The sequence below is a fragment of the Myotis nattereri genome, assembly GCF_964212035.1.
Source record: "Myotis nattereri genome assembly, chromosome: 8".
NCBI lineage: Eukaryota > Metazoa > Chordata > Mammalia > Chiroptera > Vespertilionidae > Myotis > Myotis nattereri.
In genome coordinates this window covers 72816827-72843509 of record NC_138083.1, presented here as the reverse complement: position 1 = coordinate 72843509, position 26683 = coordinate 72816827, and the positions used below count along the sequence as shown (strand labels likewise).

Sequence of the window (26683 nt, the reverse complement as noted above, 5' to 3'; positions counted from 1 at the left end):
TAATATTCTTTATTTCAGTCAGTGTATGCTTAATTTCTAGTTGGTTCTTTATCACAACATCGAGGGTCTCATTAGATTTCTTGAGGATCTCACTACATTTATCGGCAGTTTTTAGAAAATTATTGAAAGACCTTAAAAGTGTGGTTTTGAGCTCTATATCTTCCATTTCTGACATCTGTGTCCTGTTTCTTTGTCTCCGCATTTTTTATGTTTTTTTGGTGTAACCCCTAGTAGTCTTTGCGCAGTCTTGTTGTAGTTAAGCCTAGATTGTTGTAGGTAATACTGGCGGCGATTTTACCTCCAGGCCAACTGGCTGTGAGAATCCTAGTTTTCTATAATACATGTGAAAATCCCTGGTGAATTATTAGTACTTATGTAGTAGTAACGTAATGGTATGGTATTTAACCCAATTTTTAAGTATAGCCAAATTATGCTATGGATAGCATTGTAAAGTTGGATTTTCAAGGGAGAAAATGGAAATGGGCCCTAAGAGAACTGTTAAAAGTACTCTAATTAAAAAGTAGATTAAACTCCCAAGTACTTTTATTAACTACTTGAGGTCCACAAAACCCCAAGAACCCATTCAGATTTACTCTACGCTGTATAACATCAGGACTCCCTTAGAAGGGCTTTTATTAAATGTGGGAAATATGCCGAGGACCCAGTCATCCCTTGTATTCTCACTGAGTCCTAATGCCCTGAATGAGGCAACCTCATAAGGCCTGTTCCAGGGCAATGCATCTCAAACTCTGCTGTGCACACAAGCCACTTGTGTCTCGTTAAAATGCATTTACTAATTCAGTAGGTGTGGTGTGGGGCCTAAGATTCTGTATTTCTAACAAACTTCCACTTGATGCCAATGCTGTTGGTCTGTGAGCCACACTTTGAGTAGCAACATTCTAGAGGAAGGTCTTACTTAGACTTTGCATAAGGGATATCTGGGCTTGCCTGCTATGGATATATTTCTTTATTCATATTCCACCCACCTAACTTGAAAGAAGAAAGTAGTCTATTTCTTTTCTCCACAATTCCTTTCTTCTGCTCCCTGCCCTATCCTTTCCTCCCCTTCTTGAACAGAACCTGCTTAGCTTAGCAGTGGCAGGTGTCCCTTGAGGATTTCGTTTTTAAAAAATCATTGAAGAGGTGTAAAGGACCCTGCTTGTTGAAAGGAAAAGGAAGAGTGACTGGGCCTCCCCCAGGTCATCCCAGTCTTGAGCAGACCCCTGGGAACAATTTACTGACTGACATAGTCTCCAGAAAAATGACTCTGGTAAATATCTGCTAAAGAGAAGGAACATTTATACAAGTAGATATAAATCAGAATATTATCTTTGTTGTTGTTGTTACCATGTGTCACCAGACCTATAGATATCTTGGGAAGGTAAATCCTTATTAAAGTAGATTTCTCCAGAGCTCAGTGTTTATACTCAGAACAGGAATATTATACCTTATTTTTTGGAACCACTTTTTTTCCTAGGTAAAGTCATGAAGCTGAGCCCCAAAGCAGAAGAAGTAGCTACGTTCTTTGCAAAAATGCTCGACCATGAATATCCTACTAAGGAAATATTTAGGAAAAATTTCTTTAAAGACTGGAGAAAGGTACTGTAGCTCATGTATTAATATCCTAGCATCTTGCAAAAATATCGATCAATTACTAAGAAACTAATTTTACAGCAAATCCCTGGATATAAAATTTGAGTTTATGAATTGTACTATGTTAAAGGTTATTTTTTTCTACTCATTTACTATATTATAAAGGATTTCTATCCAACAAGAATGCTTACATTTCTTCCCTCCCCACTGTCATATGGCTGCAGGAGGGAGTTAATTGGATTTGGCCAAAAGAAACCTCAGCTCCAGTTGTGCAAGGGAGAATTTGTCTCAGAGGCTTGCACTCTGTCTGCTGTTGCAGAGAGATGTTAGTGTGATTCTTATTTGCGTTAGGTACTTTCTGCTCTTAAAACCATCTATCTGCCTAGGTGATTTTAAACAGTCTTATTCTCAATTTGGATAATGTAGGCAGAGGCCAAGCTGAAGTTTACATTCTGAATAGCTCTGGAAATAAGGTGTAATAAGTGAATAGAGTAGGGATAATGTTTCTAAAAGAGACTGGGTATGAGAATAGTTCTTTATTTCTGTTTTTCCAACTGTGGTATTCATATGCCTAGAAAGGGTTGTGGCGATGTGCCACGGAGTCCAGGATACTACATCAGAGTTACCTTTTTTAGTGATAACTGATTTTAAACATTTTCCTATCAGATAAATATTTATCCATATCCTATATAATAAGAGAGGGATATGCCAATGAGCCTGGATATGCTAATTAGTCATGTATGCAAATTGACCAGCACTCCAACACACAAGATGGCTGCCCCCATGTAGCCACAAGGTGGTCAGCAGGGGAGGGCAGTTGGGGGCGACCAGGCCGGCAGGGAAGGGCAGTTGGGGGTGACCAGGCTGGCAGGGCAGGGCAGTTGGAGGTGACCGGGCCGGCAGGGGAACAGTTAGGCGTTGATCAGGCTGGTAGGGGAGCGGTTAGGGGGTGATCAGGCTAGCAGGCAGGAGCGGTTAGGGGCAATCAGGCAGGCAGACGAGCGGTTGGGAGCTGCAGTCCTGGATTGAGAGAGGGATGTCCAACTGCCCGTTTAAAGGGGCAGTCGGATATCCCTCGAGCGGTCCCAGATTGGAGAGGGTGCAGGCTGGGCTGAGGGCCACCCCCACCCCAGTGCACGAATTTTTGCACCGGGCCTCTAGTATATATATGTGTGTGTGTGTGTGTGTGTGTGTGTGTGTGTGTGTGTGTGTGTGTGTATATATATATATATATATATATATATATGTATGTATATATATATATGTAAAAGCCTAAGCGACTGGCTGGTAGCTATGATGCACAATGACCAATGCAGGAGCTGCCGAGCGACAGCAACTTTGCAGAGTGCCCTATTGCACTCTGGGACCCCTCAGGTGATGTCGGACTGCCAGTTTTGGCCCAATTCCTGCAGCCCAGGCCAAGGGACCCCACCTGCCTGAGGGACCCCACTCACTCCACAGATGCCCTTCAAGCCCCAGCGCTGCCCAGTTGTGGCAGGCCAAGGAGGGGCCATGGGAGGTTGGCTCCAGGGTGTGTCAGGCCTGTCTCGCCCATCCCTGCCACACTGGCCACCTTCTAATTAACTTTTTTTTTCAATGTGCATGAATCCATGCACCAGGCCTCTAGTCTTATCTAATAAAAGAGTAATATTCAAATTAACCGTAACTCCGCGACAAAAGATAGTGGCGCCCATAGCGGCAGGGCAGGACACTGGCAGCGTCACTTTGGCAATGTGAGCCCAGCAGGCATTGCGTCGGCGACCCACAAGCAGGTCGCGCAGCCCTGGAGCAGGCAAGCACGGTCGCAGGCAGCTCCCAGCAGGGCCTGCTCCTGGGTCGCCACGGTGATCTGCGAGCAGGAAAGCGCGGCCTGCAGGCAGTCCCCAGCAGGCAGCCCCCATTAGGGCCTGCTCCGGGTTGCCGTGGGGATCCCGGAGCAGGAAAGCGCTGCCCGCAGGCAGCCCCCAGCAGGGCCTGCTCCCGGGTTGTTGGGACGATCTGCGAGCAGGCAAGCACAGCCGGCAGGCAGCACCCCACCCTGGCCACAGCTCAAGGGAGAGAACAACATGCAGGCGAGGTCAGGAGCCTGAAAGATCAACACAGAGGGGCGCCTGCTCCAAGCCTCCACGGTGTGGCTGGGGGCATGTCCCCAACAGACACACACACACACACAGGGTGACTGCTCTGAGCCTCTGATGCGGCTGGGGGCAGGCCCCCAACGGGGACACACACACACACACACACACACACACACACACACACAGTGCCTGCTCCGAGCCTCTGGTGTGTGGCTGGGGGCAGGCCCCCAGCAGGGACACACACACACACACACACGCACACACACATGGGGCAACTGCTCTGAGCCTACGTGGTGCGGCTGGGGGCAGGCCCCAGACACACACACGCGTGCACACACACACACACACAGACACACACGGGCACCTGCTCCGAGCCTCTGCTGCCAGACTGTAGCCGTCGGTAGGACATCCACTGAGGGCTCCTGCACTGTGAGAGGGGCAGGCTGGGCTGAGGGACCCCCACCCCCCAGTGCACGAATTTCGTGCACCGGGCCTCTAGTCCTATCTAATAAAAGAGAAACATGGTAATTAGCCATACCTCCACTACCCTTCCCATTGGCTAATCAGGGCCATATGCAAATTAACTTCCAGCCAAGATGGCGGCCGGCAGCCAGGCAGCTTGAAGTGAACATGAGGCTTGCCTGCTTCAGTGACGGAGGACTCCAATGTTCCCTGCCTGCCTTGCCGGCCTCAGCTTGCAGTTTGAAACATTGTTACAAATATAGAATCTAAACAAACTCTAGAAACCTGCTTTCAGCCAGCTGGGATCTCAGAGCAGGAGGTGAAACTGTGTTTTGATTATAGAACCCAAACAAACGAGATACCTGCTTTCAGCAACAGAGGCCTCAGAGCTGGAGCCAAGCCTCCGAGCTAAAGCTGTCCCAGAATAAAAAACAAAAGAAAAATAGGAGCGGTTGGGAGCTTCAGTCACCAGCCAGCCTGAAAACAGCCCTCAGCCCCTCACCCAGACTGGCCAGGCACCCTAGCGGGACCCCCACCCTGAAGGGTGTGTGACCAGCTGCAAACAGCCATCAGCCCCTCATTCAGGCTGGCCAGGCACCCCAGTGGGGACCCCTACCCTGATCCAGGACACCCTTCAGGGCAAACCAGCCGGCCCCCACCTGTGCACCAGGCCTCTATCCTATATAGTAAAAGGGTAATATGCCTCCCGGCGCTGGGATCAGCGTGACGGGGTGGGGCCACAACCTCCCTATCCACTCTGCTCTGTTCGTGACAGGGGAAGGCACCCCAAACCCCTGATCAGCCCTGCTCTGTGCCTGATAGGGGGGGAGCTCCCCAACCCCCTGATTGCCCTGCGGCTCTGTGTGTGACAGGGTGCAGCGCCCCAACCCTCTGATCCGCCCTGCTCTGTGTGTGACAGGGCGGTGCCCCAACTCCCCTATCAGCCCTACTCTGTGAGTGACAGGGGGGAGCTCCTCAACCCCCTGATGGGCCCTGCTCTGTGCGTGACAGGGGGGAGCTCCCCAACCCCCTGATGGGCCCTGCTCTGTGCGTGACAGGGTACGGAGCCCCAACCCCCCTGATGGGCCCTGCTCTGTGAGTGACAGGGGGCAGCGCCCCAACCCCCTGATTGGCCCTGCTCTGTGCGTGACAGGGGGTGGCGCCGCAACCCCCCCATCGACCCTGCCTTGAGTGTGACGGGGCGGTGCCCCAACCCCCCAATCGGCCCTACCCTGAGCGTGATTGAGGGTGGCATCGCAACCTCCCGATCTGCCCTGCTCGGTTCATGACAGGAGGCGGCACCCCAATTCCCCAATCAGCCCTGCTCTGAGCCTGACCAGGGGCTGCACCTAGGGATTGGGCCTGCCCTCTGCCACCCAGGAGCAGGCCTAAGCCAGCCGGTCGTTATCTCCCGAGGGGTCCCAGACTGGGAGAGGGCACAGGCCAGGCTGAGGGACCCCGCCTCCCCCCCGAGTGCACAAATTTTTGTGCACCGGGCCTCTAGTTTTATAATAAAAGGGAATAATAAAGTTATATATTTTTTTCAAATCTCACTAAGTTAAATTGACTACCTATCCAGACACCTTTGACTGAAGAAATGATGCTTTGCTATAAGTGCAGGGAAATCTGAGGGCTTATTAGAGTATTTACCTTTTTCTATCTCCCCGTTTTCTTTTGCCTAGGAAATGACTAATGAAGAGAAGAATATTATCACCAACCTAAGCAAATGTGATTTTACGCAGATGAGCCAGTATTTCAAAGCCCAGTCAGAAGCTCGGAAACAGATGAGCAAGGAAGAGAAACTGGTACCATTTTTTAAATTTCTGAGGAGTTTGGAATAGGGATTGGTTCAGCCATTTTTCTTCTTGGTTCTTATAAGACAGCTTTGACTTGAGTAATCTCACATGGCTCTGTACTAAAGATTTAGGATTCTCAACCTAGTGGAGTAGATTTTCTTCAGGGTTTTGTGTAGACTGAAGATTGTGAATAAGAACTTTGATGGTTCAGTATAAAAACCCTGGTGCTGCTGACCTAAAAACTCCCAACAATATAGTTTTTAAGGATTGACAGATCTGTCTCACTCACAGTGGCTCCTGGATGTTAGAGAGCTATGATAGATCAGATACTACTGGCCATGTACCTCCCTCTTCTCTGATCTACTTTACACTGGAATCTAGCCATGCTCATTTATATTCATCTTTCAGCCTTGACCATCCTTTTTCCTGAAGGATCTTTTCAGTATCCAGCTGGGATGTCATTTTCTTCTAGAGCAGTGATGGCGAACCTTTTGAGCTCTGCATGTCAGCATTTTGAAAAACCCTAACTTAACTCTGGTGCCGTGTCACATATAGAAATTTTTTGATATTTGCAACCATAGTAAAACAAAGATATTTTTGATATTTATTTTATATATTTAAATGCCATTTAACGAAGAAAAATCAACCATAAAAATGAGTTCGCGTGTCACCTCTGACACACGTGTCATAGGTTCGCCATCACTGTTCTAGAGCATCAGTAGGCAAACGATAGGCTGCCTGTTTTTGTAAACAAGTTTATTGGAACACAGCCACATCTATTCATTTACACATTATCTGTGGCTACATTCATGTGGCAGAGTTAAGTAGTTGCAACAGAATCCTTATGGCTTTCAAACCTAAAATATTTCCTATCCAGAAAAAGTTTACCAATTCCTGATCTAAAGGAGTGCAAGCTGGAGTTTCATTGTTTTTTCAAATTGGAGGTCCGGAAGTTAAGGATTTTAAGAAATTCTTTGCACTTCAAAGTCCTTATAGTTTAAGTGTTTTAAAAACTTGGCATGATTTTAAAATTTAGGCTGTTGTATTTTGTTATTTCTTAAAATTTTATTTGATTTCAAGAGAGAGGAGGGAAGGGAGAGAGAGAGAGGAAAAAAAAACACACATCGATTTGTTGTTCCACTTATTCATGTATTCATTGGTTGCTTCTTGTATGTGCCCTGACCGGAGAGCAAACCTGCAACCTTGGCAGATCAGGATGGTGCTCTAACCAACTAAGCTATCTTGCAAGGGCTATATTTCTATAACTCATTGTTTGATGATGCCTATTTGACCTTTAATTTGAAAATGAGTTACTATAAGAATGATAATTGCATCAGCCTTTTTCATGTCAGCTTAGTCTTCTCCCCAATATTTCAGATTAGTGAAATTTGGTTTATTCAGTGGTGATTTTAAACTTAAAAACCTCTTTGGTGTTTCGTTCTTGGAATATTGATCCAAAGATAGGGAGGTTTCATAAGTATCACCTTGTCAGAGCCCCTGCCAAAGACACTTGTTGCCAGTAAGTTCTGAGTCTGGATCCACCCACAGGGAAACAGGACTTGGTCAAATTAAATTGCTAAGTATAATAGGACTGACAAGGCAGCAGAGGGCAAGGGGGCTTCAAATCCGTCCCTTTCCTTTTTGGAGCAAGGGTCACAATGTCTGTAACCTGTATCGAGGAAAGAATCTGTAACAGGCTTGTTTGAGCTTGAAAACCCATGTGAAATGCTGTTCAACTGAAATGTCTCCGGAACCTGTTAGAGAACATGGAGTTGCTGCCTATGAGGCCCTGTCAGAGAGGCTCTTATTCATCCATTTTGATAGTGCTTAACAAAATGGTGTTAATTTTTACATTTTAAATATATTTTTATTGATTTCAGAGAGGAAAGGGGGGGGGGAGAGAGAGAGAAACACCATTGGTGAGAGAGAATCATTGATCAGCTGCCTCCTGCACGCCCTCTACTGGGGATCGAGCCCACAACCCAAGCATGTGCCCTTGACCGGAATCGAACCTGAGACCCTCCAGTCCGCAGTCCAATGCTCTATCCACTGAGCCAAACCATCTAGGACTGGTGTTAATTTTTAAAGTTACATTTAAAACTACTGAGGTACCCTAGCCGGTTTGGTTCAGTGGATAGAGTGTCGGTCTGTGGACTGAAGGGTCACAGGTTAGATTCTGGTCAAGGGCACCTACCTCAGTTGCAGGCTCCATCTCAGCCCTAGTTGGGGTGCATGCGGGAAGCAACCAATTGATGTGCATCTCTCCCCCTCCTTTTCACTCTCTCTAAAAATCAATGGAAAAATATCCTCCTGTGAGGATTAACAACAACAACAAACTACCAAGGTAATGTATATATATAAAAGAGTAATATGCTAATTAGACCGGATGTCCTTCTGGACAACCTTCCTGACAAAGCTGGGGCTGCAAGTGCCAGCCAGTGGTCGGAGGGAAGCCCCGATCCTGGGTGCCAGAGGGAAGCCAGTGCCAGCAGCCGGGGGAAGGAAGGCCTACTCTTGCACGAATTTCATGCATCTGGCCTCTGGTATATTTATAAACATATATCCTTAAAGATGACAGAATCAGTTTTGAATTTACAGTTGAATTAATCCTTATAGGTAGATATTTAGAGAAATTTTATTGTATTTAAGTTTGAAAATTCTATTAGAGGTTTTTCCGTAATTCATTTCTTAGCAATTTTTAGACTTTACTTTGACCTGTTCTCATACAAGAGATAAAAATAAGTAGAGAACAGCCATTTGAACCCATTTTGAGTATTTTCTTTCTGTCTTCCAGAAAATCAAAGAGGAGAATGAAAAAATACTGAAAGAATATGGTTTCTGTATTATGGATAACCACAGAGAGAGAATTGCCAACTTCAAGATAGAACCGCCTGGGCTTTTCCGTGGCCGTGGCAACCACCCCAAGATGGGCATGTTGAAGAGACGGGTCATGCCTGAGGACATAATCATCAACTGTAGCAAGTGAGCCCGGTTCATCTTTTGGGCCAGAAATGAAGTGGGGGCTTCCTTTGTTCTTAGTAGTTGGGAATATTTCCCACGTTAGAGAACTGATTAGGGCAGCTCAGTATTTCCATGTGTACGTCTCCAAGTGTGTTTCATGTATTGATTGGTGAGGAAGAAACTTGGACATATATGCTCAGCAGATTAATCCACATTAGGTCAAGAAAGGTGAAATTGTTCCTCGTGTGTCCTCATTTCTCTGCCCTCCTGTTTTGTTATTTCCACAGAGATGCCAAGGTTCCTTCTCCTCCTCCAGGTCATAAATGGAAAGAAGTCCGACATGATAATAAGGTTACTTGGCTGGTCTCCTGGACAGAGAACATCCAGGGTTCCATTAAATACATCATGTTGAACCCCAGTTCAAGAATTAAGGTAAGGGGTGGCTCAGAGCTACCCCAATTAGTGGGTAGTTTCTTTTTGTTGAAATGTAATGTTTTCAGACTTTAGAATCACTTGGACAAATTAAAAACCCTCCCCACAAAAGGAAAGCAAGTACTTTCATGGTTAGCATTATCCAGTGACCTTCCTAACATGTATCCGTTTTTGCATCACATTGTAATCTTGCTCATTTATTCACAAATATTTGCTGAAATCCCAGTATGTGCCTGACACAGTATGTGCATGGTGCTAGGAATGGTATAAGTAAATAAGGTAGCTGCCTTCACATTGCCTGCTAGCCAGTGTTCAGAATGTACATATATATTGGCTTCTACAGCTCCTTTCCTTTTCCTCACCTTTCCTGGCTCTGAAGAAGGGAATGTAATTGCTCTGAATAAAAAAAAAAGTTGTAAAATCTTACATAATCTGACTTGTCAAGGTTTCAGGTGAGTAGGTTCCACCAGGACCAAGTGGGATAATGCATATGAAAGCATGTCACCAACTGCTGAACACCCACATGCTGTTACTGAAAGGGGAAAACTGGGAAGGGCAGTCAGTTCTTGTTAGCCGGCCAGGAATACCCTGTTTCGGAGAGCCCCACAAACTTCCTTCCTTAGACATACCGTGGAAATGTGACCAGCAGACAGAGAGGAGCTCCGCAAGAAAACAGTTCAAGGAATTAGTTCCATGTAGACTATGACTGTTTACATGTAGGGGACTGGGACTAAAGACCTTCTTAATCTTGGTTTATAGGTCATTAAACGTTTGTTTAACCAGTAAGGCCATAACTCAAAAGGCCATGTATCTTAGTGAGACTAAACTGCACCTTTTCTAGCTCATAATCCTGTGTTCTGATGAAAATTGCCCATTTATGTTTTCTTCATTTTGAAAATGTCACTTTTTCTAGTTTAGAGTAAGTAGAGAATCAGAAAGAGAACCTCATGGTGAGCAAAAGTGAATTCATGTAAAGAAATGTATTATATTGTATTCCCTTTTGAAATCCCACACAGGTGGATAAACAGCGGTTTTAGCCCTCAAAGAACTTGTGGTCTGGTGGGCAAATTCAGTAAGAATTCAGTTATACTAGAAGAAAGGCAAATATTAAATGCTTTAGATAAATCGAGCAGTTATTCTCAGCAGTTAAGAGGCCAGGAACAACTTTATGAAGGAAATTCAGGGAAGGCTAGAGAGGGATGCAGGCCAAATCTTCAGACATTTCCTGAAGGTTTTTTATATTATCCTAAGTCCAATAGGAGGCCACTGGGTTTTAAAGAGGGTGAGTAATACTAGGTTTGTGTTTTAGGAACCTGTGACATAATTGATCATTCTGACTGCTGCTCTGTGGTTTAGATGCAAACAAGTAAGGAGACTCTTTAGTATTCCAGGCAAGAAATGGTGATGACCTAAAATAAGTGATGGTAGTACTTCAAGGGCAGAGATTTGTGCAGGTTTCTGGATGATGGTTATGGCAGTGAACCTAGAAGTCACCCACATGTAGGTCCTGCCTAGAACCTTATATCCAGTGGCTGACTCTAGTCAGCTGGGTTGGGATCCTAAGAGTCAAGAAGATGGTTAAAAACTTGGCAAGTGGTATTTGTTGAGGGGATAAGAAATGTGAATCCTTCAGCTTTTACAAGAGGCCCAGTGCACGAAATTCGTACACTGGGGGTGGGGGAGGGGGAGGTGTCCCTCAGCCCGCCCTCTCGCAGTCTGGGAGTCCTCGGGGGATGTCCGACTGTCAGCTGCCGCGGAGGTGGGAGAGGCTCCTGCCACTGCTGCTGTGCTCGCCAGCCATGAGCCCGGCTTCTTGCTGAGCGGTGTTCCCCCTATCAGAGCGCACTGACCACCAGGGGGCAGCTCCTGCGTTGAGCGTCTGCCCCCTGGTGGTTAGTGCACGTCATAGCTACTGGTCGTTTCGCCATTAGGTCGATTTACATACTAGCCTTTTATTATATAGGATAGGATTGATTTCAGAGAGGAAGGGAGAGGGAGAGATAGAAACATCAGTGATGAAAGAGACTCATTGATAGGCTGCCTCCTGCATGCCCCAGATGGGATCGAGTCTGCAACCTAGGCCTGTGCACTGACCAGGAATTGAACTGTGACCTCATGGTTCATATGTCAGTGTTCAGCCACTGATCCACACCAGCTGGGCAGTGGATTCTTGTCCATTACAGAGGGTTGACTGAGTAGGGGAAGAGGACGGGGTTAAAGGCAGCCCCTCTACAGTGGATACCTTGTTTTACTGAGATGGTTTTGGTAAAAACCTTGGCTTGGAAGACCAAAATAGATACTTTATTTTTTACAAGTATTCTGAAACTTGCTCAAGTGCATTTTACTCTGGATTCTGTTCAGGGACACTGAAGGCAGCAAGTATAAACATACTTCCTAGAGGCCTGCCCTCCCCTGCTGGACCTAGACAAGGTGGCTTCTGCCTCATCCCCATCGCTGGGTCCTTATTTGAGAGAATCCTGGATCCCTGTATCAGAAGCCCAACCAACATATGAGGAAAAGTTGGTCTTGTGGTAGCCTCAGCGAATGAATTATTTGTTGGGTTTTCTAAACCTTGTTTCAGTGGCATGACTAAGGGACTGAGGAAATAAATTCTACAGGACTTGGAAGAGTCAGAGTCAGGCTGTGGTAGGCCTCTGTGCCTTTTAGAGTAAGGGGAGAGAAGCCCACTCCTGAGCTGGAGACTGTATTGTTGTAGACAAGCCTTCCGTGTCTAATCTTATGTGTTATGTCACGGAGATGTATTACTGACTTGTTCACAAGGACAGCTTATATCACACCTGTTCTTACTCTTAAATGTCAAAATGTACTGAGAAAAATCTGTGAGAAATTTTCAGCTTTCCATTGTCTGGAAATAGGTATTTCTTCTGTATCATCAAACGACTAAATCACCCACCCACAACAACATATAGTTACTGAACCTCTTGTTTTATGCCAAACAAATACATATAGCTAGTCCACACTCAGTGTGGGAGGGTGCTGACAACTCCTTAGTATACTTGAGTGAGCTTTCATTTCTGAGTGTTTGTTAGGAGAAGTAGAAGACATTTCTTGTTCCATGTACCTCACACTCCTACGTGCTCAGGCCAGTTACCTTGATCACAGTTCTTACATCTCAAGGACCACGTGTCATAGGCAGGAAGCAGGCATATGTGGGTAAAATCACTACTACTCTTTTGTTGTGGGGTGGAGGAATTAAGAGCATATTCTTGGGTTCTGAAATTCCATCCCTGCATGCATGTCCATATAGTGTGTTTTAGGCCTGGTAATACTTCTGATGATCTTAGATTTCTTGGATATTTTTTCTCTCCTTACCTTTCTGACTTGATACTAATTGATGCAAGATTTCAGCCTTTTCACACCCTTTCAAAAGTCTTTAATTTGCTGTAGAATTCAATTTTTAAACCTTCCACAAAAAGCTCTAATGTTTACAAAGAAAAGACTTCCCAGTAACATTATTTCCCCCAGTCTAATCAAGAATACTTTTAAATGCAGAAGTTAGAAAATGGTGCTTAATTACGGCTCTTTCTAGAAATCATTGTGTGCCTTCATAATTACATGTTGTAATCTTTGGTTCTGCTTCCTTCACAGTCTCTTCCATCAAACTAAATGGTTGTCTTGAATTTAATGAAATTCCGTTCCAGTGGAAAACTGCTGTTGGGTCACAGATTCCACAGTAAAGCTGTGATGGGGGTGTTTATACCCTTTGTGTTGACAGAAGTCAGTTTGGGGACATGCCATGTGGGCCTTTCCCAAGAATGTAAACATTTCAAAAAGTGGAAGCCAGAGGTTTTCTTAGTAATTAGGAGTCAGTTGAGCTCGATAGTGAAACGGGACCACATGAGTTCTCATCAGGTTAAAGGCCTGAAAATTTTTCTTTAGTACTCTGCTTTTCTCCCTTGCTTAAAAGCTCAAGTTTCTTCTTTTTGGTGCAGAGCCCTGAACTTGGGTATTTACAGTTTATCATTACTCACCATCCCTAAGCAATCCACCTTTGGGGGTTGGGTCTTTGCAGGGTGAGAAAGACTGGCAGAAATACGAGACCGCTCGGAGGCTGAAGAAGTGTGTGGACAAGATCCGGAACCAGTATCGAGAAGACTGGAAGTCCAAAGAGATGAAAGTCAGGCAGAGAGCTGTTGCCCTGTACTTCATCGACAAGGTGAGAGCATCTGCCTGTCACATTGCCTGATGTGTTCAGCTTAACAAAGATGTAGGGAGTGTTTACTCCTCTGGGCCCCATGCTAAGTACTGGGGAGGTGGTGACAAGCCAACACCTGGGGTCCTACTTATCCAGTCTCTGGTCCAATAGGGAGGGTAGAAATGGAGAGTCATTCAGTCCATGTCTGGTGCTGTCTGAACAGTCTGCCTGATAGGAGTTTGCCTGAACCTGAATATGCCGGAAATGCTGTGACATTCTCAAACTCTATGAGCCACCAAAAATAATTGGCATCACATCCCAACACAATTATATTTGTGTTTGTGTAACTGAAACAAAAGTTGCACAAAGCAATGCTTTTGCTGTCCTACGAGCAATGAATTCTGATATTTTCCTGTTTCTTGTAAAAAAATAAGATTATAACCCTTAAAATTGGTTGAAATTCTGCTAATATGTCACAACTACAGTTTGAGAGACTGTTCTGGAGATCACTTTCTCAGTATTCTTGAGAAGAAAAGATTCCATGTTTTTCCCCACAAGTTTTATACTTTATATATTTGAGCACAAATTCTAAATTGTCTCAAAAATTAAGCAAAATTAAGAAACTAACTTTTTGAGTCTGATTGCCAAGACTAGAAACACTCCCTCACTTGCTGCTTTAAAAAAAAAAAAAAGTCCTTCCTTTTCTCCATTCCCAGTTGAGAAGACAGGGTAAAGAGGTTAGATTTATAGGGAAGTTTAATATCCCCATGACTCTTCATACTTCATTTTATAGAGGAAGAAGCAACAATGCAGATCCCAGGTCTTGCAGAATAATGCTCTGTCCCCAAAGAGAATTGAGAGGATTCTGATTTTGGTTTCGTAGAGATCCTGTGAGACTGAAGTTTCTTCATTCATGCTAATCTTTATATCTTCTCTCACTTTCTCCTCCTGGGACAGCTTGCTCTGAGAGCAGGCAATGAGAAAGAGGAAGGAGAAACAGCGGACACTGTGGGTTGCTGCTCGCTGCGCGTGGAGCATATCAATCTGCACCCGGAGTTGGATGGCCAGGAATATGTGGTCGAGTTTGACTTCCTTGGGAAGGACTCAATCAGATACTATAACAAAGTCCCTGTTGAGAAACGAGTAAGTTGATGTGGCCTATTTTTTATTCATTCATCCATCCATTCAACAAGCATTTTTGTTGAGTGCTTTATGTGTGCTCTGTGCTTTGCTGGGCACTAGAAAAATACTCAAAAGAGAGGAGAGAGGTATTATTTGGTGTCCCTGCCCTCACCCCCAATTCCTGGGAATGAGGGCCATCTCCCATAGCAGTATTCAACAGTATGCTGTAGAGGTTGGCCCTCATAATAAACTCAGCATAAGATTAAACCCACGATGTCATTTTAATGATGTAACTATATTTCCATATCCCTTGGTCATGTTGCACATTTGTCATTTGTTGCTTGGCTCGACTTCTCCCCAGGTCCTGATTGAGTGAAAAAGTAGCCTTTTGGTGCTTAGATCTCTAAGCCTGTAGCTGAAGAGGTATTGCAGCTCAGTGCACCTCCCCTCCCCCCATATTGGGCTTTAACCAGAGGCCTACAGAGTGTAGGATCCCAGTAATCCAGCCTTCGGGCTGAGGTTTCATCAGTAATGTGGGCTTTACTGGCTGTTGCAATGCTCCAGATGAAATAAAGCTAAAGGGACCTGGCCGTTAAATGTAAATCCTGAGCTTAGATTGGATTCCACATTGGGAGTGGTTGGAGGGTGAGGATATCATTAGGTCAGCTGACAAAATTGGAGTATGAACAGTAGATTCGATAAAAAGGTATCACTGTAAATTTATGAAGCTGATAAATACTGTGAACCTCCATCCTGTGTAAGTACCCACAGATTGTTCAAAACAGATAATTAGCGCACACAGAGAGAGAGCCAGCAGACATGCACACTGCACAAACGGTAAATGAGTTTGGGTAAAGAATGTGGTGCCCCTAGTGCTTTGTGTGTTTTTTTTAAAGTTATAAGTGTTTCCAAAGTAAAGGTCTTAAAAATTATTATTTCTTGTAGGTTTTTAAGAACTTACAACTATTTATGGAGAACAAACAGCCTGAGGATGATCTTTTTGATAGACTCAATGTGAGTGGACAAAGTGCACTGGGTTGAAGAGGGGCCCGGCCAGAGCCCACAAGCTCCTAATGGAGAGGTTTGCCTGGGGTGACTTGGGCTCTCCCCTCAGCTTATCCTGTGGCGTCCTCTATGCTCTTCCTCCCTTGGGCATACAGTGAATCCAGGGCCAAAGCCCTAAGACGAGGGTAAACAGACCCTGCTTTTATCCTCTGATTCCTGCAAGCCTTCCCTTGGCTAGATGCCAGCCACCTCTGGAGACCCCAGACCTGTCCTTCATATCCTGCTGGGGTCCAACCCCAGCAGGTCCAGGGGTCCCCAAAGGTGTGGACGGAGTCGGCGAAGAAGGAATGACACGGAGACCGCGTTCAGTTGATCAGCAGCCTAGCCAGGATCTCTAGCCAGGTTCTGGTCAGGATCTCCAGCCAGGTTCTATGTCCATGTTCTCTTGCTAGGTTCTCCAGGTTCTCCAGCCAGGTTCTGTAGCCATGTTCCCTCGCTAGGTTCTCCAGCCAGGTTCTGTCCAGGTTCTCCAGCCAGGTTCAGTCACCAGGTTCTAGTCAGGTTCTCTTGCCATGTTCTATCCAGATTCTGTAGCCAGGTTCTGTCTCTAGGATCTTCATCTAAGTTCTGTGTCCTGTTGTCTTGTTACATCTGTATTTATACCAGTTGATTCCAATCCTATCAATCTTTATTCCAAAGGTTAGGGTGTTTCTTATCTCCATTCCAGGGAGTAAAGATTATGTAGCTTAAGCGTGATTGTTCATAGTTAAACTGATTAATTACCCACCTGGTACTTAGTTAAGAGGTTTTATTCCCTCCCTAACTTCAGGGGAAAATCCCTACCTGGGGAAACAACCTTTCTCAGAGAGGTGACCTTGGTTAAAACACAGCGCCAAGAAGGTGAGCAAACATATTAAGAACAGTATGCCATATATGCCAGGTCCCTTGAAACAGCAAGGATGGACCGGCTCCCGGCAATATCCTATCAGGGATGATGTTAACAGGGAAGGACACATTTGCTTTATGGGCCTGCTTAAGATTGAAGTACATCTTAGGGAGGTATCATGACCCCTACATTCCAGAATTCTCTTTCACTTTTCCTACCTTCCGTCTGGCAGAGCAGTAAACTTGGCAAGGTCATGATGCACTGGTATCAGTGTCCTCGAGCTTGCCAGAAGGGATGGGGTTGTGTGGCTTTTACCATAAATTCCAACATCCTTGTTGCTTTATCTCATCCAGACTGCTATTTTAAATAAGCATCTTCAGGATCTCATGGAGGGCTTGACTGCCAAGGTGTTCCGTACCTACAATGCCTCCATCACGCTACAGCAGCAGCTAAAAGAACTCACAGCCCGTAAGTACTGCTTGGCCACCCAGGGCCCACACCCTGCTGGTGATGCCCAGTGCCCTTGTCCCACTAAAATCCTAGGTCTGTTCCACATTTTCTCTTAACATTGTGACTGGAAACTTTTCCCTCCATCCCTCCAGTAGAGAGCTAAGGTTTAGTCTGTATAAATATAAGACCAGTGCCATTTCCTCCATTCCTACCCCAGCTTCTAGTTTCGATTTGTGGAATGCTGACAGGGGCGTTCTATCTGCTCTGAAAATGCTTGCACTTTCTGTTTTATATGTATGTTATTTTAAAGCTCACAGAGAAAAGACATAGTGCTGTAATGTTCTGTTAAATTGGAGAGTAGGTTGTCATGGTTACTAAAGTAATATCAGAGCAAATCCTTTCCTTGAGGTTTCTGTCAATTTTTTCCCTTATGAGTAGGTTGAATTCTAAAAACCAGCTGCAGAAGGTATCACCACAGTCTGCAAGCTTTTTTCCTGGAGCCCAGTCACTGCTAAATTCCTACTGTCCTCTATAAATATGTTCAATGGTTTTAGAATATGAGCCAGAAAAGCCAAAGATGGATATGTAGAAGGTCAGTATTTTAGGGCAGGATAAAGAATGACACAAGTAAGAAAATTCCTTGGCTAACACTTTTTATTGTACTTAAAAAAATATATTGCCTTGGGGTTTTAAAATGTAAAATTTATGGTCCCTTTGTCTTCTCTACCTTGGCTTCTTTCTGTCCCAAGTCCCTATTTTCTTCAGGTTACATTGGGTGGGGTAGGTTGGGGAAGCGGGCATTCCGCAAGCAGATGAGTGTGTAGACTTTTGATTTTGAACTGATTGGTGGTTTGGGGAAACTTGATCATTGGAGTGACATGAGAGCCAGTAAAATCATGAGGATGGAGCACTAGGGAAGGCACATGGGTATTCTCTCTGGTTGTACAAATTCACTCTTTTTTACTGTCACGTTTCTTTCTGTACAGCGGATGAGAACATCCCAGCAAAGATCCTATCTTATAACCGTGCCAACCGAGCTGTTGCAATTCTTTGTAACCATCAGAGGGCACCACCAAAAACTTTTGAGAAGTCCATGATGAACTTGCAATCTAAGGTATTTTGAATCTGGATGGTGGGGTAGCAAAATGAAGAGAACTGTGTCTGCCATGAGTTGATATTCTGAAAACAAAAGGCATTTTTAATTCAGCCTTCCAGGCTGGGATATTAGAAGGCCAGTTCTGGGTCTGTTCTGGAAGAAAGGTCTACACTAGAGCTAAACAAATGGAACTGTGATAGCAGTCATCCTTGAGGAAGACACTGAGTGCCTGGTACCCACTGTTCAGAAGGTGCTCATTCTGTGTGCACAAGTTCTGCATTGGCCACTTCCCATTTTGAAAAGCTCAGGTTGAAATATGGCTAATTGTCTTTATTATACACGAGGATAATAGATAAAGTCTTCACAATTCCTTGCCACAGCCCAGAAATATAATTATTTCCAAATTAGATAGTATCAAATTGAAAAGATGAAACAATGATGGTTAATTTCCCCCCAATTCTAGCACAACTATTCTTATTTTTGCACATTCCACAGGGAATCATATTTTATGTAGCTCTTCTTCAAACATCTTTTGAATGCTAGGGAGAAACTGACATGCAAACAAATAGATACTGTTCCTCTTCTATGTGCCTTTCTCCTTCCTCCGACTCTGCCTGGTACTGAGCTTTTTTGTGTGAGCAGTGGTTGCAGAGCTAATTCATTCTTATGTACTAACCCACAGTGAGAATTTTCATTGCTGACACATAGGGTTATAAAGGAAACCAACTATCATGAAATATACTTACCAAATATATTTTAAAGTCTGATATAGTAATAAATGTGTTTCCTTATTAACTTATTAAAATCGCAAGGTGGTTCTAATAACCTGTAAATTTCAAGGTAGTAATGAATATGATACTTTAAGAGATCTGCAATAATTATTGATATGAAAATATCTACTTATCTATTGCTGATAAAATCATAGGTACTACTTGTATCACATCACTATAGTTTGTTGCCCACATAATTGGAGGATAAATGATGAATTTCAACTAGAGGTTGATGAAATTACAGATGTGATATTTTTCCATCCATGTTCACAGAATTCTGTACTTGGACAACTGGAGTTTAAAAACTGCTATATAGTGAGACCACATACATATTTTCAAGCCCATCATGAAATTTTGTTCTGTTGAAATATCTTCAAGATAAATACCTAGGAGTAGTACATCTGGGTCAAAAGATACGCACAACCTATGGTGCTGACTTACCTGAAGGGATGCATACATCCACAGTAAATGAATGTGTCCACAGAGCTCTCAAATCCTTGGACCATATGTTTGGCAGGCAAAGAACCCTACAGACCACCCTTCCTAGCAGCTCCCTTTTCTTGCCACTCTGTTAAATGGCTGTCACCTGGTATCATTTACTCTTCTCATGTTGTTCTGAGCCAGAAATAAAAGCATGAATATTCAGGTGTTTACCTAATTCAGGAGACCCCTCCCTGGAGTATGAGGAGGTCTTTTGTTGACCTCACTCTGGAACCACTGCCTGGGCAGCCCAGGCTGCCTGCCAGACGAGCCCTCCAAGCCCAGGAACCCTCTCCTTGTGTGCCCACAAAGCAAACACACGCCCCTTTGCCAAGTGAATCAATGGATTCTTTGATGCTTTGAGAGAATTTGACATAGTCTGCCAACTTAGCATTCACAGAAATGGTTAAAAGATTGTGGTGTGTTGCATTTTTAGCCTAAGAAGAATCTGGCTAATGGTGTCTGTGATGCTTTTGTGTATAGAGTCAGTTCCTTCAGCTTGCCTTTGGACAACATAAATGTTGGAAGTAAGCCATTCATAGTAAAATGCATTTAATGATTGTCTCACAATGGTAGCCTCTGTTTCCAATCTGGGGCTGTGTATGTGCATCTAATAGGCAATTCTAGGCTGAGAGCAACAGCCCAGTGTGTTTGAATCAGGCATACATTTACTCTGCAGCGGTCCCCTTGACCTCCAGGTAAACAAGGTGAGCAGGTCCGGGGTACCTGCACTCAGCAGCGAGAGCTCACAGGTTGGGTTCTAGTTCCATGGTGTTGCCTACTGCCATCCTCAAACAGGAACTCAGAGAAAAGCTTAGGTTCTCGAGGTGTTTTTCAAGGGCTCTGTCAAGCAAGAAAAGTTGCAACTGCCCTGGTCTTTTTTTTTATAGACTGGGACTCCATGAGATTCATTTGGAAAAAGAGGTCCACTGCTAAAAATGTTTTCAAATCTGTTTCTGAGGAGTACTACTTTGTCTTCCTGTCTCAGCTCCCTCTATCTTTTTTTACAAATCTTAACCAGAGGATATGTTTATTGACTTTAGAGAGGGGAGAGAGAGAGAGACATCAATGTGAGAAAAATCTATTGGTTGCCTCCGGTACAGGCCCTGAACCTGCAACCTAGGTTTGTGCCCTGACTTGGAATTGCACCCATGACCTTTTGATGTACAGGACAACACCCCAACTAACTGAGCCACCCGGCCAGGGATCAGCTCCCTCTCCTTTTGAAAACAATGCCAAAGGCAGGACATGCCATATATCAGCTTGGAATGGACTAGCTGACCTTTTAGTTGCCATTTTTTAGTCCCTTGGATATTCTCTTCACACATCCTTTTTTCTCTAGAAGCTGACAGCTCCTTCCCAGAGTGCTGGCATAATCTAAGAAATGAAGTGGGCTCAGTCAATGCAAGGATCCTGTCTCAGCTGCAGCATTCTTGGAATGAAGGCCAGGGCCTGGCTCAGGTTCCATTGTATAAACAGCTTGTCTATAGCCCTCTTGTCAGGTGTCTATGGCCACATTCATCTAAAAGATTAGCACCCACATTCCTAGTCCCAGCTGGTTCTCTTCCTGAACATCTGGATTAATGGAGCCCTGGATCTCTGCTTATAGAATGCTCATTTCTTGGTGGGTCACTGAAGAACATAAATGGCCAAGTAGCAGTTGAATTCAGCAGTCACTGTGCACCTACTCTGTGCTTTCATGAAGCCACCCTTGGGTGTTTTTACCTGGCAGATCACCAAGGGAGACTGCCTGCCTGGTGGAGACGTCTAGGTTTCATCTTCTGTGATACAGTAGTTCTTTTCTTCTCTCTAGGCGTCTTGTATTTCTAAAACTGATTGATGTTCTTCCCCCACCCAGATTGATGCCAAGAAGGAACAGCTAGCAGATGCCCGGAGAGACCTGAAAAGTGCTAAAGCTGATGCCAAGGTCATGAAGGATACAAAGACCAAAAAGTATGTGCCTGGTGATGTGCAAAGCTGAGGGTTGGTTGAGAGAAAAAAGCATGTGTAATATGGGCCAGGTTTCTGGGCTCCAGCTTTTCTAGGGTTTCAGAATGATGCTTTTTGGAAATCTCTGTACTTGGGACTTTTCTGCTTTTACTGCCACCTAAGTGTCAGGGTGGGGTTGCAGTGTTCTTGCCAGAGGCCAGGTCTGGTTCTTGATGACATCCATTCTCCCAGGGTGGTAGAGTCAAAGAAGAAGGCTGTGCAGAGACTGGAGGAACAATTGATGAAGCTTGAAGTTCAGGCCACAGACCGAGAGGAGAATAAACAGATTGCTTTGGGAACCTCCAAACTCAATTATCTGGACCCAAGGATCTCAGTGGCTTGGTAAGCATTGAGCCCTTTGCTACTGGCTTGAGAAGGGTGGCGGGATTATGAAAGAACCATGCACTTCTAGTGCTCTGGGAAACCTCTGCCAGCCTGTGCGTGCTGCAGAGGCATCAGAACAGTCTGGATGGACTTCAGTGGTCAGTGCTGTTACAGTGCCTTTGAGTGTGTTTATGTATGTTTTAAAAACGCAGGTGCAGTCCCCCTCCTAGATAAAAATAGAAACTCTTCACCTGTATTGAAGGAAAAATATAAAAGAGCCCCTCACTTCAACAAAACCTCATATATGTAAAAGGCTAATATACAAAGTGCCCCCTTGGGAGTTCTACAGGGAGTTCAATTGCTCACTATGATGTGCGCTGACCACCAGGGGGCGGCGTGGAACAAAGGAAGGCAAGGCCCCGATCGGCCCTGTTTGTCCGCCAGGCCTAGAGACCCTACCCAGGCACAAATTTCATGCACTGGGCCGCTAGTGTTTCAATAAAATAATTTACAAGTGAAGGAAGAAAGGTAGGAACAAGGAGAAAAAACAAAAATGAGAACACTGATTTAAGCAACCTATACAAAGAGTTCGAGGGACCTTTTAACAAAGGCAGATAAATTTTCTATGGTTTGCTCACTTCCTCCATCCCCTACCACACACACACACACACACACACACACACACACACAGTCATAAAATAATATCCCCAAATAAGTGGCTTTTATGAAGATGCTTATTAGTTACCTTGAGTTGATAAGTTCTGGGCCTAGGTAGAAGAATCATCCTTTGTGGCACCTACTCTTCTAGGCCTTTTTCCATCCTACTCTTGTACCCTTTCCTACTCTTTTGCCCTGTTTGGTGTCAGGGGATTGGTTAGTTTGCAAGGCACTATGGACTTGAGTCAGATGCTTGGGTTCAGTTTTCAGCTTTGTGCTCATTAGCTGCATGAGAACATAATTGTGTTCTACCTTGGTCTTTTTATCTGTATCTTTCTCATTTGTGCATTTGTAGTAGCACCTACTTTCTCGTTCTCACCAGATACATGTGAAGGAGAAGGCAGCACATCCAAGCCTTGGCCCCAGGTCTGGGCTATTGCTCCCAGAGACACTAAACCCCCCTTTTTCTCCCTTGTTTGCAGGTGCAAGAAGTGGGGGGTCCCAATTGAGAAAATTTACAACAAAACCCAGCGGGAGAAGTTTGCCTGGGCTATCGACATGGCTGACGAGGACTATGAGTTCTAGCCAGTCTTGAGGAGCAGTTCTGTGAAAAGGAACAGTGTGGTTTGGAGAAGATGGATAAACTGTGAGCCTCGCTTGCCCTCACACCTGATGGGGGAGAGGCAGCAAGTCTTAACAAACCAACATCTTTGAGAAAAGATAAACCTGAAGATATTATAAGGGAGAGCTGAGCCAGTTGTCCTATGGACAACTTATTTAAAAATATTTCAGATATCAAAATTCTAGCTGTATGATTTGTTTTGAATTTTGTTTTTATTTTCAAGAGGGCAAGTGGATGGGAATTTGTCAGAGTTCTGCCAGGCAAATTCACTGTTTCACTGACACATTTGGATTCTCTTAGCTACTGTATACAAAATCCGATTATATTGGTGCGTTTTTACAGTTAGGGTTTTGCAATAACTTCTATATTTTAATAGAAATGAATTCCTAAACTCCCTCCCCTCTCCCCCATTTCAGGAATTTAAAATTAAGTAGAACAAAAACCCGGCGCACCTGTTAAGAGTTGTCAATATCTATTGTCATGGGAATCAATTTTCATTAAACTTGAAGCAGTTGTGACATCGGCAGTGTTTTGGTTCAGACACCTGTTCACAGAAAAGCATGATGGGAAAATATTTCCTGACTTGAGTGTTCCTTTTTAAATGTGAATTTTTATTTCTTTTTAATTATTTTAAAATATTTAAACCTTTTTCTTGATCTTAAAGATCGTGTAGATTGGGGTCGGGGAGGGATGAGGGGTGAGTGAGTCTAAGGATAATGAAATAATCAGTGACTGAAACCATTTTCCCATCATCCTTTGTTCTGAGCATTTTCTGTACCCTTTCAGATAACATCTTTTTCATTTTAAACCCCAGTCTTTCACCTGAAAGATTTTATTGTATAAAAAGTGTCACAGGTCAATAAGTCTAGAGGAAAATGAGTATTTGGTCCAAAAAAAAAATAATCAAGATTTTAGGGCTTTTATTTTTTCTTTTGTAATTGTGTAAAAAAAATGGAAAAAAAGAACACATAAAAAGCAGAATTTTAATGTGAAAACATTTTTTGCTATAATCATTAGTTTTAGAGGCATTGTTAGTTTAGTGTGCGTGCAGAGTCCATTTCCCACATCTCTCCTCAAGTATCTTCTATTTTTATCATGAATTCCCTTTTAATCAACTGTAGGTTATTTAAAATAAATTCCTACAACCTAACGGAAACTAAGTGTCTGCCTCTTTGTTACCTAGGGCTCCAGGCCAGAGTGGGACTCTGGGGTTGGGACTTACTTGGTACAGAAGTGGTCTGGTCTGGCTACTCTGGTCAGCAAGGTTGGGTCCCTCCCCAGGAGTCCTGCTGCCATGGGTGTAGGTCAAAGGAGAGTCAAAGTGCACACCTTTAGGATGAAGGCAGGCCCAGGAAGTGAGGGAGAGTGCAGAAAGTCTACAAGAACAGATGGGGTGCAGGGACTGTATTAGAAGGCTAGAGCAAGTGTATTTGGGAGGCAGATTTTGGGAGCACTTTCCATGTGTGCTGGCCAGAAGCAGTAGGGAGCTTTGGGTTTGCTTGTGTGGCTAGACTTAATAGGAGGGCAGGGATTGAAGGTACTAAGCCAGTTAGGACACTGGATCCCAGAAGCCCTCTGCCTGGTGGAATGCAGACTTCTCACTGCATTGATTGACTGAATGAAAGACGGTGATCTGTGACCATTTCCCAGTGCTCTGGTACCCAGGCTGACCAGGGACCCTATAAAAATTGTTCCTTTCCTCATCCGAGGTTACAGCGAAGTCTGGAATTGAGGGTGAAGGATGAGATCTCTGGGTCCAATGGAGCAGGAAGGCCAGAGTGGCCAGAACTGGTCACTTAGCTGTATGCCCTCCTGCCAGCAAGTGCGAGTTTGTTCCGGAGCAGAGCCATCTCCTTGATAGTCTCTCAACTCCCAGGGCCTGGGCCCACTGCAGATAATTGGGGGAGGGCGGGGCTCCTTTTTTGGCAGCCTGCATTTCATTGGCCAGTGGTGGGGGGAGGGGGAGTAGCATTCACCCCAGGGAATAAAGGAGGTTAAGTAGCCACCATGGCTTTGGAGCTAGAGGTTGCAGCCAGGTTTTTTGTTTGTTTTTTCCAGCGAGGTATTTTTAAATTTGGTGGTGTAGCTAGACCACTGAGTGTAAGGAATAGCAACAGAGAGGATCTTTCAGTGCCCAACTGATAAGCTTTATGACTGGTGGGTGGGTGATAAGAAAGTGGACCTCAAGTTTGGTTGGGATTTGAGCAGGACCTGCCACAACTAGGACACAAACTTTGGTCCACAACCAGAAATCAGGGACAGGAGGCCTTGCAGGCAGAAGATTTTATTAATGAGCAGGAACTTGTGCCTACCTTTTCCAGTTTTCTGGGGGCAGATGTAGGGCAACTAGGTGCTGGTTAAGAACAACTGTGAAGAGCATCCTGAATGGTGGCAACAGGACTCAAAGAGGAAGCCAGAAAATGGGAAGCTGGCCTGACTACTGGGCATGAGGGAAGAGGCTGAACAGGTAGGGAAAGGCCAGATGTGAAGGGCCCTGAAGGATGCTTGAGCATGGAGTCAGGAGACTGCCTCCCTTGCCTGTTTACCCACTGATTGGTTCCCTCCTCCCAGCTATGTTTTTTTGTAACAACTTCCTCCTGTCAGGCCTTTCTGTGATGCTTGAGTCCGGCTGTGGGCAAAGGGAGATTGCGTTTATGTACTGTGCTTCCCATGCCAGACAGCTTGGTGCTTCCTTGGCTACTCTCCCTCTTACCCCCCACATCTGGTCAGCAGGTCCTGTCCGTTCTCCCTGCCAAATCTACCTGAGGTCTCTTACACATTTAAAACATGAAAAAATAAACCACAACTCCCAGCCCTTTCCAGCCACCACCCCCTCCCTCTCCATTTCACAAACAAGCACCTGGAATGAGTCATGGACACAACCCTGTCATTCCCCACCCACTGCAACTAGCTTCTGCTCCGTCTTGCCCCCAATTCCCCTCTCCATCTGACCACATTCACCAATGAATGAGGGACCAAACCAGTAAATGGGCAGTTGACTACTATTTTTTTAAACTGCTCTATTGAAGTATATTTTACATATCATAAATACACCTATTTCAAATGAGTGGTGCAGATATCACTATAAATCAGTTTTTGAATATCCACCCAGTAAGATCCCTCCCCACCCCCACCTCCAACCTTCACTAGTCTACTTTCTCTGTGAATTATCTTTACTGGACATCTCACGTAATGTGAAATTATACAATACGTGACCACCCCCTTTAAAGCACTTCTCTCTGGCTTCCACAACACCACCTGGTTTTGCTCCTACCTCTATCAGGCTGTTGCTTCTCAGTTACTCCTCTTCTCACACGGCCTGGTTTCATTCACACCTGAACGTGAAGGCTCCAGCCTAGACCCCTTTCCTGAGCTCCAGACACATTGCCAACTACATCTTTGTGGGGGTGTCACGGGCTACTCAATCTCAAATCTCTAGAACTGAGCTCAGTACCTACTAGAAGCCGGATGGTGAAACCCATCCACTGTCCTTCAACCGGAACCCAGGGGAGCCATCACCCTTCATTCCTTTCTCACAAGTCCAATAAATTAATGACTCTGAAATCATCTGAGGAAAGAGTTTACTTACATTTGGGTCCTTACAAAATCTCTCCTATAATAGGATGCTCTCTAAACTTGTTGTGAACCAAAAAGCACTTTTTTGGAGAAAACACATTACCCTGAAATGACCTCAGCCAAGCTACTTTTGGATGATTGTAAGTAGTCCCATGACGGAATCAGTAAACAAGGAGGCAAAGAAATTGACTACACACTTAGTAATTATTTCTCACAATCCTAAGTATT

General features: G+C 44.6%; 1 protein-coding gene across 1 annotated transcript in view; it reads left to right on the top strand.

Annotated features, from left to right (window-relative positions):
- The window catches only part of TOP1 (DNA topoisomerase I), a 92409-nt gene extending 68377 nt beyond the window's left edge, over positions 1–24032 (top strand). Inside the window, exons 10-21 of the mRNA XM_081096956.1 lie at positions 1478–1599; positions 5816–5938; positions 8724–8911; positions 9178–9322; positions 13356–13499; positions 14436–14621; positions 15546–15614; positions 16845–16959; positions 17928–18055; positions 21146–21240; positions 21469–21618; positions 22740–24032. Coding sequence (XP_080953082.1) covers positions 1478–1599; positions 5816–5938; positions 8724–8911; positions 9178–9322; positions 13356–13499; positions 14436–14621; positions 15546–15614; positions 16845–16959; positions 17928–18055; positions 21146–21240; positions 21469–21618; positions 22740–22842 — 1568 coding nt within the window. The 3' untranslated portion in view covers positions 22843–24032. The remainder of the gene's footprint in view (positions 1–1477; positions 1600–5815; positions 5939–8723; positions 8912–9177; positions 9323–13355; positions 13500–14435; positions 14622–15545; positions 15615–16844; positions 16960–17927; positions 18056–21145; positions 21241–21468; positions 21619–22739) is intronic.
- The last annotated feature ends 2651 nt before the right edge of the window (positions 24033–26683 follow it).